General features: G+C 42.0%; 1 protein-coding gene across 2 annotated transcripts in view; it reads right to left on the bottom strand.

The window, feature by feature from the left end:
• Positions 1–2,177: 2,177 nt before the first annotated feature.
• MTERF2 (mitochondrial transcription termination factor 2) overlaps positions 2,178–14,329 on the bottom strand; it is a 38,009-nt gene continuing 25,857 nt past the window's right edge. For both annotated transcript variants that reach the window (XM_073649927.1, XM_073649926.1), the window contains one exon: positions 2,178–8,517. In XM_073649927.1, the coding sequence (XP_073506028.1) occupies positions 7,301–8,485 (1,185 nt within the window). In that variant the 5' untranslated portion in view covers positions 8,486–8,517 and the 3' untranslated portion in view covers positions 2,178–7,300. The remainder of the gene's footprint in view (positions 8,518–14,329) is intronic.

Below are 14,329 nucleotides of genomic sequence, written 5' to 3'. Positions count from 1 at the left end.
AATATCAATTATTAAAATTTTTGATAATTTTTAACAATTTTCAATATCGCTATCTATATTGAAAAAAAAATGGAAATCCTGCAATTTTCACACTGGCCACCCAGCCTAATGTTAGAATCTTTTCAGCTGTCATTATCACTACAGTCAGGATCACAATAACAAGTAATACCTCATATACAACAGATAATACAGGATCTGCCATTCACAATAGTTGATCTCACAGCTCACCTCCTCCTCCTGTACAGTGACTGATAACACCTCTATATACAGTAGATAACACAGGATCCACCATTCACAATAGGTGATGTCACAGCTCACCTCCTCCCCCTCCTGTACAATGACTGATAACACCTCTATATACAGTAGATAACACAGGATCCACCATTCACAATAGGTGATGTCACAGCTCACCTCCTCCTCCTGTACAATGACTGATAACACCTCTATATACAGTAGATAACACAGGATCCACCATTTACAATAGGTGATGTCACAGCTCACCTCCTCCTCCTCCTGTACAATGACTGATAACACCTCTATATACAGTAGATAACACAGGATCCACCACTCACAATAGGTGATGTCACAGCTCACCTCCTCCTCCTCCTGTACAATGACTGATAACACCTCTATATACAGTAGATAACACAGGATCCACCATTCACAATAGGTGATGTCACAGCTCACCTCCTCTTACTACCTTCACAGTGAGCTTTGCTCAAATCAGAGCATGCCCAGAATGTTGTTCTGTAGAAAAATAACGAGTCAGAGTCAGTTTGTTGTTCTCAATGTCCATGTAGCTGCCAAAAACGACAGGAAGATTTCATTTTTTTCCCCTTAAATAGATAGGAATATGGTAAGTAAAATAAAATCATCAAACATTTTAAAGAAATACTTTTAAAATATAATCCTGATTTAAACAGTGGGTCATTTTATGATTACACATTCCCTTAATAGGGGTTGTCCAGAATTTGGAAAACATCTTCTTTCTTACTACAAGGGTGCCAGAACTATTGATGGGTAGGGGTATGGCACCTTTTCAACAATGCTAAGTTGTAGGATGAAAACTCTTTTAACAAAATTTGCCTTTATAAAAAAAATATTCGCCCTTCTAAACTTACATTTGAAATCCGCTGGGAAACAGAGGTTTGTTGGAAAGAAATAAATCCCCCAACCCAATTTTACAAATAAGTACGCATTGTACTATTGATTTATTAAAAGGAAATTAAAGAACAGGCGCCTTTAAGAGAAATGTCATTGACTGAAGTGTTACTTTATACGAACGAACCACTCACCCTATTGAGAAATACACAGGATGTGGAATGAGCCGAGATCGTTCCGCCAAAGCTTTTATCTTCATAAGGATGTTTTTTCTGTTTTTTTGTACAGCTCATAAGAGTAGAAATTATTGATAAAAGAGTACAAAGTCTTACAATAAAATAGGTAACATAGTTCGGCATTCAGAAAGAGCCGTCGTTCCTGATACCATAAATGCAAAATTTTTCAAAAATACTGTATATTTGTAAAATATTTAGATTTGAGAGTCCTCAGTGGTTGATGCCTTTTAATGGTTAACTGAAAAGATGGTATCAAGTTGCAAGCTTTCGAGACTACTCAGGTGTCTTCATCAGGCTAGTATAACACAAAAAGAGTCACATATTTATACACAATAAGACACAGAAATAATGCAATAGATGAGACAGGTGACGGAAAGCAGAGTTATTATGGGAGAGATAAACAGTTCTGGTTATAAATAGTTTAGCAGTTAATAAATAAGGAGTGTGAAGGTTTTATTGTCCTGTGACTTGTCCAGTGTTATGATGGCCTCACAAGTCTGAGGGGCACATTCCTTAGTTGATGTAGAATGACATAAATTCATGCGACACATTTATTCCTGCTCTGAAATTGTCAAAGGTTATCATCAGTTTATATTCTGAGATTCTTTCTCTTTGAGATTTGAAGTTACCTTTTAATACCAGTAATTTATTAGAACTGTTTTTAGAACTGTTTATCTCTCCCATAATAACTCAGCTTTCCGTCATCTGTCTGATCTATTGCATTATTTCTGTGTCTTATTGTGTATAAATATGTGACTCTTCAGATTTTTTGTTATACTAGCCTGATGAAGAGACCTGCGTAGTCTCGAAAGCTTGCAATTTGTTACCATCTTTTCAGTTAGCCATTAAAATGTATCAACCACTGAGGACTCTCAAATCTAAATATTTTTTTATCTACTGGCTAACATGGTACAAAAATATATATTTTCCCCGGCATATTCGCTCAACACTAGTGCAGAATTAGAATCATTTGTGTGTATTTGGTGAATACATTTTATCGAAGATCTGTCACAATAAAAACTACATGCACTTATTAAATAGATGAGACCTGATGAGGCGGGTTTACTTACTATAAAAATCCATGTTGCGATGACTGTATACTCATGATATTAAAATGACCACAGCTAAAGAGCGAGAGTGCACATGATGAGTCAAAGTGTATTCAGTCTCCGCATTACCTGTCTGACTGATACTTACGGATTGCACTGAGCAGTGTGAGATTTTAGCAGCAGCTGGGAGGAAGGACACTGAGCAGCTGTCAACCAGGCTAGGTAGGAGAAGATTGAACAGCAGGAAGGAAAGACACTGAGGAGCTGTCAATCAGGCTAGATGGAAGGAGAGTGAACAGCAGGAAGGAAGGACATGGAGGTGCTGTCAATCAGGCTAGGTGGAAGGAGAGTGAACAGCAGGAAGGAAGGACATGGAGGAGCTGTCAATCAGGCTAGGTAGGAGGAGATTGAACAGCAGGAAGGAAGGACATGGAGGAGCTGTCAATCAGGCTAGGTAGGAGGAGATTGAACAGCAGGAAGGAAGGACATGGAGGAGCTCTCAATCAGGCTAGGTAGGAGGAGATTGAACAGCAGGAAGGAAGGACATGGAGGAGCTGTCAATCAGGCTAGGTAGGAGGGGACTGAACAGCAGGAAGCAAAGACATGGAGGAGCTGTCAATCAAGTTAGGTGGGTGGAGTTTTAACAGCAGGATAGAAGGACAGTGAGGAGCCGACAATCAGGCCAGGTTTGTGGAAATTCAATGGCAGGAAAGATGGACACTGAGGGCTGTCAATCCAGTCAGGTGGGTAGAGATTCAGCTGCAGGGAAGATGTACAGTGATGATCTGTCAATTAGGATAAGTGGGTAAGAGATTGAGAGACGAAAGCCGACATGCAGGTGTATGGAGTGGGCTGTGTTTTTCAGCCATCACCTGCCTCTGACAGTCAGGGGTACAGCTGAGCTCAGTTAGCTGCTGTTAACCTGTTAAATGCTGCTGTCAATCCATGACAATGGCATTTACAGCAAGCGGCACTGAGTCGCAACAATCCACTGTCGCAGCGTGCCTATGGGTTGCCATGACATCCCATTCGAGGAGACTGTGATTGTCCTATGTACTGCGATATAGTTGTAAATGATCTGACTAATTAAGCGATAATGGGACTAAAAAACAAAGTAAAGAAAAATGTTTTACAAAAAATTCAACAAACAAAAATTCCAATCACCCCCCATTAAAAATAAAGATATTTAAAAAGATATATATAGAAAAGATATTTGGTATCATCACATCCATAACAGTCCCATCTATCAAAATATACAATTAAATAACACGATCCTTAAAAATCGTAAAGAGAGAAAAAATCGAAACGGCAGAATTGAGGTTTTTAAAGTTATTGCAACTGCACAATAAAATGTAATCATAAAGTTGTATGTACTCCAAAATGGTATCAATAAAAACATAAGATCATCACGCAAAAAAACAAGATGTCAAAATCTTTATGGACCAAAAAATGAAAACGTTCCGAGTCTCGGAAAAAGGTGACATATGCAAAACATTTTTTTTGCAAGCTGCTTAATTTTTTTAATTAAAAATTAATTAAAAAATGTAAGTTTGGTATCACTATAATCATATTGACCTGGAGAATCATATTGCCAGGTCATTTTTAATATAAAACAAAACAAAAAAACAATTGCAGAATTGCTGGGTTTTCTTTTTTTTTTTCCAATTTCAGATCTTTTTTTCCCAGCTTGCCAATAAATTGCACAATAAAATGGATGGTGTGGTTCAAAAGTATAACTCGTCCCGCAAAAATGAAAGCCCTCATACGCCCATGTTTGCGTAAAGATAAAAAAAAAAAAAAAGTTATGGCTTTTAGAACAAAGAATGTGCAAAAATTTAAAAAATTACCCCAAATTATCATAAAGGATTATACAAAACCATGCTGAGATGGATTTTCTAAGTAAGTACACCAGCCTCATCAGGTCTAAGAGCTTTATATTTTAATGTATGCAGTTTGTGTTGTGAGATTTATTGACGACGTAAAATAATCTTTCACTGTCCTTTTTTAACAAATATGTTTTGCGTCTCCGGCAAGACTAAAAAATAATAATGTGTTTTGTAAGCACAGTTGGACATCGGACAATTGTGCAAGAGATAGCTGTCAACACGGGAGGAAAATCTCCGCGAACTCGGAGTGTTGGTTTGCAAGTAATGAGCGTTATCGCTTGCTTCATATCATTACCGTTCCGAGCAAAGTGAAATATTGAACCTACATGTGATATTTGGACGATGGATGGGACGGCAGTCTGATCTGTCTCACGCCCGTCAGAACTGTTCTTTTCTCATCTCGCGGCCAACTGTAAATTTAGGCAATTTCATCGAGCCACTGATCAGAATTGCCTACTCTGCTTTGCTGACGGTAATAAGTTACAGTCAATTTGCTTTCCCTGTTGACTTAGGTTTTTCACGTATAACATGATGACATTGTGCTGATAAAGAGAAGTCGAGCTTCTTTATGGCTATTTCCATATTGTGCAGACCAAACACAAGCAGCGAGGTTATAATATTATTGAAGTTCACCATCTAGTCCTGGATTCAAAACCTTTTTCTTTCTTGGGTTAAAAGTTAACCAAAATTGCCAATTTTTCCCGTCCATTGCTTCGAAATTTCCATCAGTGTCTGCCAAAAATCTTAGCTATCCAGTTGGATTTTTTTTTGGCAGGATCTTCAAGTCTATGACCAATCACACAAGCCACTTGCCACTTTTCGCAAACACATTCTGTTTTAGTTTGTCTTCAGACTCTTTTTCTGCTTTGTATGTCATCTAAAGTTTTCGAGGCCTAATGCAAGTTTACCATGTGCGATTTAAAAAAAAAAAATGGTGTCAATTTATATGATAGAGGGGCCTCTGGGGCTGGAGAGGCACTAGTGCCCGTAGGCAAACTGCTACCTCTGCACCCAAATAAGTACACCCCCTGGGCAAATGTTAAATCATAGTGGAGGTCTGCCTGTGGCTGTGGATTGGCTCACGTCAATATTGTTTGTGACATGACAGCCCGGATTACATCTGCTATAATAAAGTTATTGACTGTCAGTAATTGGTCTACATTCAAAGTGATATATTGAAATAAAAGACCGTAAAATGGATCAAGGATTTTAGTTTTCCGGTTTAATTTTTTCTCTTTAAAGGTATTGTCTCATCTTCATAAATGGGTAAAGTTGCAAAGTGCTTGTTAAAAGAAGCAACTTCTTATAGAAAATCTTCTCCGTTTTAAAGGACGGGGGGATTTACATTTTTATAGTCTACAGCTCATTACCAAGGTTACTGGCCTCCTCAGCAGTCTGTCAAAGGTGGCTGATCTTCTAGGCAAGGAGTCAGCACTTGCAAGCATTTTGTTATGAAGCTTGCAAGCTTTTCGCTGAAGCTAGCCGGATGGCTGAATTCGGTCAGCTTCAGTGCCCCTGTGCTCCAATGTGGCAAAGGCAAAGCGGTTTCTGATTACATCATCGGAGAGTGTATAGTTGGGGTCAGCAGCTCAACAATGTGCTGGCCCAAACTACCAGTCATCAGGAGTGCATCATCCTCTGGAAGGCTGGGGAGCAGTGTGCTCCTGCAGATAGAAAATGCAACAACCTTTTTAATTTTTTGCTGAAATACATTGTTCTTGTTGAATCAAATAGTCAATTCTGGAAATATTGTTCAACCACATGCTGGCCCAAACTTCCAGTTATCAGGAGTGTATCATCCTCTGGAAAACTGGAAGGCTGGGGAGCTGTGTGCTCCCGCAGATATAAAGTGCAACAACCCTTTTAATTTTCTGCTGAAATACATTGCTCTTGTTGAATCTGGTGGTCAATGCTGGAAATATTGTTCAACCATGTGCTAGCCCAAACTATCAATTATCAGTGGTGTATTGTCCCCTGGCAAGCAGGAAGGCTGGAGAGCTGTGTGCTCCTGCAGATAGAAAATGCAACAACTCATTTAATATTCTGCTGAAATACATTGTTGTTGTTGAATCTGGTGGTCAATTCTGGAAATATTGATCAAAGATTAATATGATGGATATTGAAGAAAAAGGTTAAGCCATTTTGACAGCCATATTCATTGAAATAGTAAAGATGTTTATATATTTGGCATCAATTAAATCAACACCAAAATGACATCTCATGAACATCCTCTCTTTATAGACAGCATGACCACTGATCTGGACAAGCCCATATAATGTCTACTCAACCACAGCAAACGACACAAAATATCCGAGTTAATTCCCTAGTTCAGTTGACTGTGATTCCACTTTGAGATGTACCACCAATCAATACTCCGTTCTGTACTGATGAGGGGTAAAAACCCCAAAACAGTGCTGTCCACTGATGGGTCACCGGTTTTGTTGGTATGTGCTGCTTTGCATATTTTTCCCAATGGGGCATTGCCTTGAAAATAAAACTTTATACTGAGTTCGGTCTCTTTAATGGTACCGCCAGTCAACATTGTACTAAAAACTGGTCTTGGAAGGTGATGAACTTCTTAAAAAAATCTAAAAGGAAATATGGTCTGTGTAAGGGGTTGGTCTTCCCCAAGAGGTGGTCTTTTAAAAAGGTTTGCCCATTTTGCAAATATAACATTTAGGCAAGAAAATCAATCATTCACATCCAGGTCCAGCCTTGTCTTGCCCTCATTTTTGCACTCTTAATGTATACAATATTTGGTTCATTCTAGAGATAAGTGAATAAATTCACAGAACCCTGGTCCATTGACCAGGTCAGTATTCCATGGCCGCCAGACGGGAGCAATAGGAGCCGCCACCTACATGTCGGCATCCCTAGATCATCGTTTGATTAGCCAGCTTGACGTGATGAAGAGCACCTTGGGATGCCATGCAGGAGGCGGTTCACAGTACTAAGGTCAAGCTGCCATGGAATACTGACCTAGTGTCACTAGACCTGAATACTGTGAATCAATTCGCTCATCTCTAGTTCAATCCTCCACATGCAGTGGGGCAACGGGATTATACAGGGGTCGTTCTTTTCTCACTTGCAACTTTCCATAATTAGCTTCAAAATCTTTTTTCGTTCCATTTAAAATCTCTAAACTTTGATCTTGTATTCTTCGACCCAATTGTTTGATTTTTTTAGCTCTAAACTGTACAATCTGTGGGGTGAGTTCTAGAACATTTGGACATTCTTTGACTTGATTTAAAGTTGCTCCTTCCTGCAGGAGAAGTTGTAACCGTTCCTCCAGCAAAGGGACGGAATAGTAGAGGAGGGCAGGACTCTTCATTACCAGCTCTCTTAGTTCTTCATTGTTGCATTCGAAAGTTGACATTGTGAACAAAACCCCCTGTCTCATGGTGTCCTTGTTCAGATCGAACACAAAACCTTTAAGTTTAGCCAGTAATTTCAGTACTTTCTCATCGGGAAATCCTAAATCTTGTAAAAACTTCAAATTCTCCTTCATAGTCTTGTTGGCTTTCAAGAGAACAAACGGATCTTGACTTATTAACTTCATTATCCAGGTTTTAAAGTTCTCCCTCGTACCTCCTAGATTGATGTAATTTTCTTCCAAAGCATCGACCATCTTCTTATTGTATTCAACCTGATTACAAAAGATTTGTGGAGCACTTGTTAGAAGTCTGCTGACAATTTTATTGTTAAGTCCGAGATCTTGAAAGTATTTGATGTTGTCTCGTTGATTAGTGGGACTTTTACAAATGAAAAAGGAATCTGGAAACTTTTCAATTAGAGTTATTAGTTCTCCATCCCTGGGGCAAACTAAGTTCCAGATGGATTTTGAAGTGTTGATTTCCGTAGGTTCTTGTAGAAAAGCTTCTGGACAAGACTCCAGAATATTGGCCACGGTGACATCACTGGCTCCCATTTCCTTCAAGATATTAGCGGTCTCCTCGACGTAGGCTACATCTTTATAAAGTACCCAGCTTTTTAATCTGCGAATTTTCTTAATATTCACAGACAATTTATACAGACTGTCAATTGTTCTTTTATTTTCTTTGCCACTTTTTTGGGTATGTGATGCAGAATCTAAATCCATGAACTTCCTAGTACCATGTAGACAACCAGATACAATAATCTGTCGGCATATAAGAACTCCCCTCCATGGTCTATCATGACATCTCAGGACAGAGTCAATTACAGCTTTTATCATGGTTGCTATGTATCACTGAAAGTTACTTCTTCCTGCAAAGTGAAGAAAAGAAATATGCGTACATAAGAAATTACAGATTGCATTGCATACATAAAGAAAAATATAGGATATGCCTTTTAAATCAATTAATTTAGTAAGGTCAAGCAAAAATGAAACAACTATTCCATTAATTTTTCTAAAAAAATATCCTACAGTTTTATGTCAAGTGCCTCTGCAGAACTTCATGTCTTCAAGCTTAAAGCAGATCTATCACCAGATTTCACAATACAAACTGCCTATATTATTGAATAGATCTCATTCCTGATGTGGATTGTGTACTTGCTTTTAAAAACGATGTTAAATCCATGCTCAATTTCCACATAACCTAGCCTTATTGACAACTCCTCAGTGTCCCTCCTCACTGTGGAGATCTCACACCAATCAGTATAAGTTGCGGATGTTAGTCAGGCTGGGTGGGCAGAGATTGAATACACTTGGACTTAGGAGTGCTTTCATGAAATATTCATTTTAATATCAGGATTATACAGCTATTCTAACATGGTTTGGAAGTATACCAGTCTCATCAGGTGTAAGAGATTCATAGGGTTCCATTAACCCGATGTGTACTAAAAGAGTGTTCTTTTACCATATGATTAAGAAATATATGCCTCAATACCTTTTTATTGATCTATACTAAAAATTGTATCTGAATAAGCTTTTAATAGGACCCTATAGGCGCCGTATGCACAAAAGTATTGGGATACTACACTTTCCACATAAAGAAGCTTTTCTGACCTCCCATTCTACGTCCATAGGCATTCATATGGAGTCAAGTATTTTGCAGGTATAACAGCTTCCGAAAGGTTTTCTATAAAATTTTGGAGGTGTCTGTGGGAATTTTTGGACCTTCATCCAGAAGAGCATTTGTGAGGTCAGAACTAGTGTTGAGCCACCCCCGTAGTGTTCGAGTTCGGTTCGGTTCGTCGAACACCCGTGTGTTCGCCGAACTGTTCGTCGAACTGTTCGTCGAACACCTTCGAACACCGTTAAAACCAATGGCAGGCAAACAAAAACACATAGAAACACATAGAAAACACCTTCAAAGGTGTCCAAAAGCTGACAAACTGCTCAGAAGACATAACTAACACATGGAAAAGTGACAAGTACATATAGTCATGCGAAAATAAAAGAGGTGGAGGAGTAAAAGGAGGGGGAGACACAGATATAGGCATGTCATGCCCTTCTAAAATCCAAAAAGTGAGAAGCCGACACGGCCAGTCCGCTCCTGCCCGTGCCACCTCCGTGTCGCCGGGTTTGTGCCAGAGCCGCGGTGAACCCTGACGGCCAGCCCCCCTCTCCCAATACTGGTGCCTGTCCGCTGGTGGGTCGAGCGAGCCCCCCTGTGGTGGAGGCAGCTCTAAGCTTTTTAATTTAAATTGTCTCTCTAATTTGAATGAATACACTTTAAATCCATTTACAAGGATCTATTGGAGGGCAAGTCTCATGCCAGCAGCCGTGGTAATTCCAGCTCCAGTAGCGTCCACTAAAGCTGCTGCAGTTAAAAAGCTTTTATAAGGATCGAGCTCGGCTGTCCACCGCAAGGCATCCTACTGCCAGTCCCAGCCCCTATGCCTTGGGGTGCCTCCTGATGCTCTTCACTAAGTATCCCATGGTCCCGAAGCATTTCCTTTGAAAAAATTAAGTGTCTAAACTACAGGTGGTGCAGCTTGCTTAACAGCCGGGATAATCCGCTTACTAGCAGACACTGCTACTAGGCACAAAGTATTTCCTGGGCTAGATGCAGTTAAAAATTTGTAATTAGATACTCTCGTTGGATGCTGAGAAAGCATTCCATAGAGTCTCCTGGCACGCCATATATGATTCTCTTAAAAAGCTTGGGGTAGGGGTCTAGGGGACCCTTTTATAGCCAAAATCACGGCCCTGTATCGCAATACGTCACCTAGGCTGAAGATAAATGGAACTGTAGCACCCTGAGGGCTCGGTTGCTAAAGACGTATTGCACCTCACCCAGAGGTGTGATATCTCACTCTCAGGTAAGGATGGAGTGTGGATCAGGACCCGACACCTGCATGCATTACACCACATTGCCGTGGGGCAGGGCGACCAATATGCCCCTGAGATGGGCACGACAGTCCCTGTCCCTGGCTGGAGTGGGGGGAGGGAACACTGAGGAAGGGGAACCCTGTAGTGCAGGAGCAGGGAGGAAGCAGTTCCTGGGTGCATTGAGAAGGGAGTATAAAAGGTGGGCACCATCTTAGTTCAGTGCAGAGAAGTCTGAGCAGAAGTGGCAGGGAGCAGGGGCTCTGCATGAGCTCTGCTCCGGAGGCAGGCCTAGTAACAGAGGCCCAGGCCTGGAAGAGGGAGAAGGAAGGAAGAGGAGCGGAGAAGGCTCCAGGAACGAGGAATGAAGGGATCCCAGGGGTGCGGACGGGCGAGTCGCCACCGCACGCCCGAATCCACCTGCGTGGAGGGGTCAGGCCAAAGGGGGAGACCGGTCCCCGAACTAGTGGAGGCAGGAAACGACCCTCAGCTAGAAACCGGAGGCTCTGACATTTTATGTGGCGCAGCCCCTCGCTACACCCGCTAGGAAGGCACCACATAGGGTCAGGGAAACTGGCGCCAAGTTTACCAAGAGGAGGCCCGAGGCAGCCGGACAGAAGGGTTGGTAAGAAAGGCCAGACAAAGGACACACAAGGGGGGTCCTGTGAAGCGCTCCAAAGTTATCTGGGAGTTGTCTGAGCCCCTCACCTGGTGAGCACAGTACGACGTGGGCAGCCGTTACCTGCAGACGTGGTCTGGATAATAAGAACTGTGAGTAAAGGCCCTGAACTGCATCACTGACTCCGTGTCGTTACTGCTGCTGCCCTGCACCATCACCCCCATCCTCCGCATACACTGCCCTGAGGCTATACTCCTCCCGTGGGGAGTTATGCTACGCTCTGCTGCACCCACAACACCAGCCTCAGTGGTCTGCCCTGTAGCGGCGGTTCACTCTGACCGCAATCCACGGGTGGCGTAGTCGGACATTTAAACATCAAAACCACATAAATAGTTCCGCCACTGGTTTGACCGCCCTGAGCCACGGAACTGGGTCGCCGCCACGAAGACTACAACCACCAGCATCCACCAAAAAGGGTCCGGCTCCGGGTGTCCCAAGGCCCAGGGGGTGCGTCAGAACATTTTCATCACCTTTCACAATCACCAATGGGACAAGGCAGTGATGTCCTCTGTCCCCTCTCTTATACATCCTAGTGACGGAGCACCTGCTCTCATCAATTCGCCATAACCCCAATATTAGGTGGATTGAGGTGGGAGGCACCGAGTACAAGTGCTCTCTATTTGCTGATGATGTCCTAGTATATATCACTCAATCACATATATCCATCCATGCTGTTATGGCTGAAATAGATCACTTTGTTACATGGTAAAATTTTAAAATCAATGCAGCGAAGTCTGAGGCCCTCGATGTCTCCCTCCCCAAATCCATATAGGATTCCATCCAGTCCAACTTTCCCTTTGCCTGGCCCTCACAGGGTATCAAATACTTAGGAATTCCTATTCATAGAGACCTCTCCCATCTATGTTATCTTAATTTTGGGCCCTTTATTGAACAACTACATACAGACCACGGTTGGCAAGTTAGAACTGTAAGATTCACTACGTGAACCACTGGTGTTTTGTGGAAAAGCACATGTACACTGCGTTCCAAATTATTATACAAAAAGTGTTTAGGAGTGATAAGGGAAGAATTTGTTTGTTTGTCAGTTAAACTCATTGATGGTGATGTGTGTCAGGGCTCTTTATATCACTGTAAGCAATTGCAGACACCTGTGCTAATTAGTTTGGCAGGTGTGTCCAATGAAAGGCAAGACTACTTAAGAAGGCTCTCTCACATTATTAAGCAGCCTACATTTTCTGCCAAAATGGGAAAGAAAAAGGATGTGTCGGCTGCTGAGAAGCAACAAATTGTGGAGTGTTTAGGTCAAGGCATGACTACAATCAACATTGTGCGATGATCAGGATGAAGTGTCCTGGCAATCAAGAAGTATGTAGCTGATTCACAGTACACACGTGTGCGTGCTGATAAGGGCAAATTGAGGACTCTTTCCTACAGGCAATTACGTCAGGTTGAAAGAGCAGCGGCAAAAAAGCCTTGTCATAGCAGCAGACAAGTTTTTGAAGCTGCTTGTGCCTCCAACGTCCCCCGAACAACAAGATGCAGGGTCCTTCAGAGGTTTGCAGCTGTGCATGCGCCATCCTGTCGACCTCCTCTATCCACTTCACACAAGCAGAAACGGCTCCAGTGGGCCAAACATTACATGAAGACTGATTTCAAAACTGTTTTGTTCACGGATGAGTGCCGTGCAGCGCTCGATGGTCCAGATGGATGGAGTGGAGGATGGCTGGTTGATGGACACCCCACGCAAACACGGCTACAGCGCCAACAAGGAGGAGGTGGAGTAATGTTTTGGGCTGGAATCATGGGGAGAGAGATTGTCGGCCCCTTTAGGATCCCTGAAGGCGCTAAAGATGAACTCCATAATGTATGTGGATTTTCTCAAACAGCACTTCCTGCCATGGTTCAAGAAGAAGAACCGTGTATTTCACAGCAAGATCATTTTTCTGCATGATAATGCACCATCTCATGCTGCATATAAAACATCTGCATCTCTGGCTGATATGGGCATAAAAGGGGACAAACTTATGGTGTGACCCCCATGCTCCCCTGACCTCTACCCCATTCAGAACCTTTGGAGCATCATTAAAAGGAGTGTCTATGATGGCGGGAGGCAGTTCACATCTAAGCAACAGCTCTGGGAGGGTATTCTGTCCTCATGCAAAACAATTGAAGCAGAAACCATCCAAAACCTGACAAATTCAATGGACGAGAGAGTTCAGAAGCTCCTTTCGAACAAGGGGTCCTATGTGAAAATGTAACATCACCTAGAATAAAGTTTTGAGTTGAAAACTGTTTGATTTCAGTTTCTAACAACCTGCTAATGCTTATAATTTCAAAAATGACCATTTTTTTGGTCTTTATTAAAATGAAAAGGTTGATCGAAAAGTTTGGGGGATCTAAGAGTGTGGCAACCCAGTAGTCATGATTACTTCGAATTCTGACAATATGAGGGTCATGCTGCAGGTAGTGCAGCAAGAAGGCACTTATGTGCCTTGCGCATCTCGGAGCCCCAAAATTATTTTCCGGGCTAGATGCAGCTAAAAATTATTTTTAATTTTAAATCTGGTGAAGCTTATTATAGATGGCCTAATAGGATCAGTGCTGCACACTGCTACAAAGCCCAAATTATTTTCCAGCCAAGATACAGATAAACATGATTAGTAATTTGAAAGCTTAAAACGGTTGGTAGGGTGATTTTAACCAATCATCAAGCTTTTACTCTCCCCAGGATGACACAGGGGTAGAAAAGTCGTTTCGGATCCATGATTTGTTCATCTTTATGAACGTGAGTCTGTCTACATTATCAGTGGAGAGCCGCGTGCGCTTATCTGTCAGCACACCACCAGCAGCGCTGAACACACGTTCAGACAGAACGCTGGCTGCGGGGCATGACAAGATCTCCAAGGCGTAAGTGGCTAGCTCCGGCCATTTATCCAGATTGGAAGCCCAAAAAGAGCAAGGGTCCAGTGACACAGTCGTGGCTTCAATGTTTACTTGGAGATACTCCTGTACCATCGTCTCTAGGCGTTGACTATGTGTCAGACTTCTTGTCTCCTGTGGCCTTGCAAAGGATGGGCTAAAAAAGTGGTGAAATGATTCCGCAAAATTGATGTTACCAGCAGATACTGTGGTTCTGTTACGGTTTGAGTGCTGAACACTTGACG

This window comes from Phyllobates terribilis, unplaced genomic scaffold (assembly GCF_046119375.1).
Source record: "Phyllobates terribilis strain yellow unplaced genomic scaffold, ASM4611937v1 Scaffold_10__3_contigs__length_209671492, whole genome shotgun sequence".
Lineage (NCBI taxonomy): Eukaryota > Metazoa > Chordata > Amphibia > Anura > Dendrobatidae > Phyllobates > Phyllobates terribilis.
This window is presented reverse-complemented; position numbering and strand designations above follow the sequence as displayed.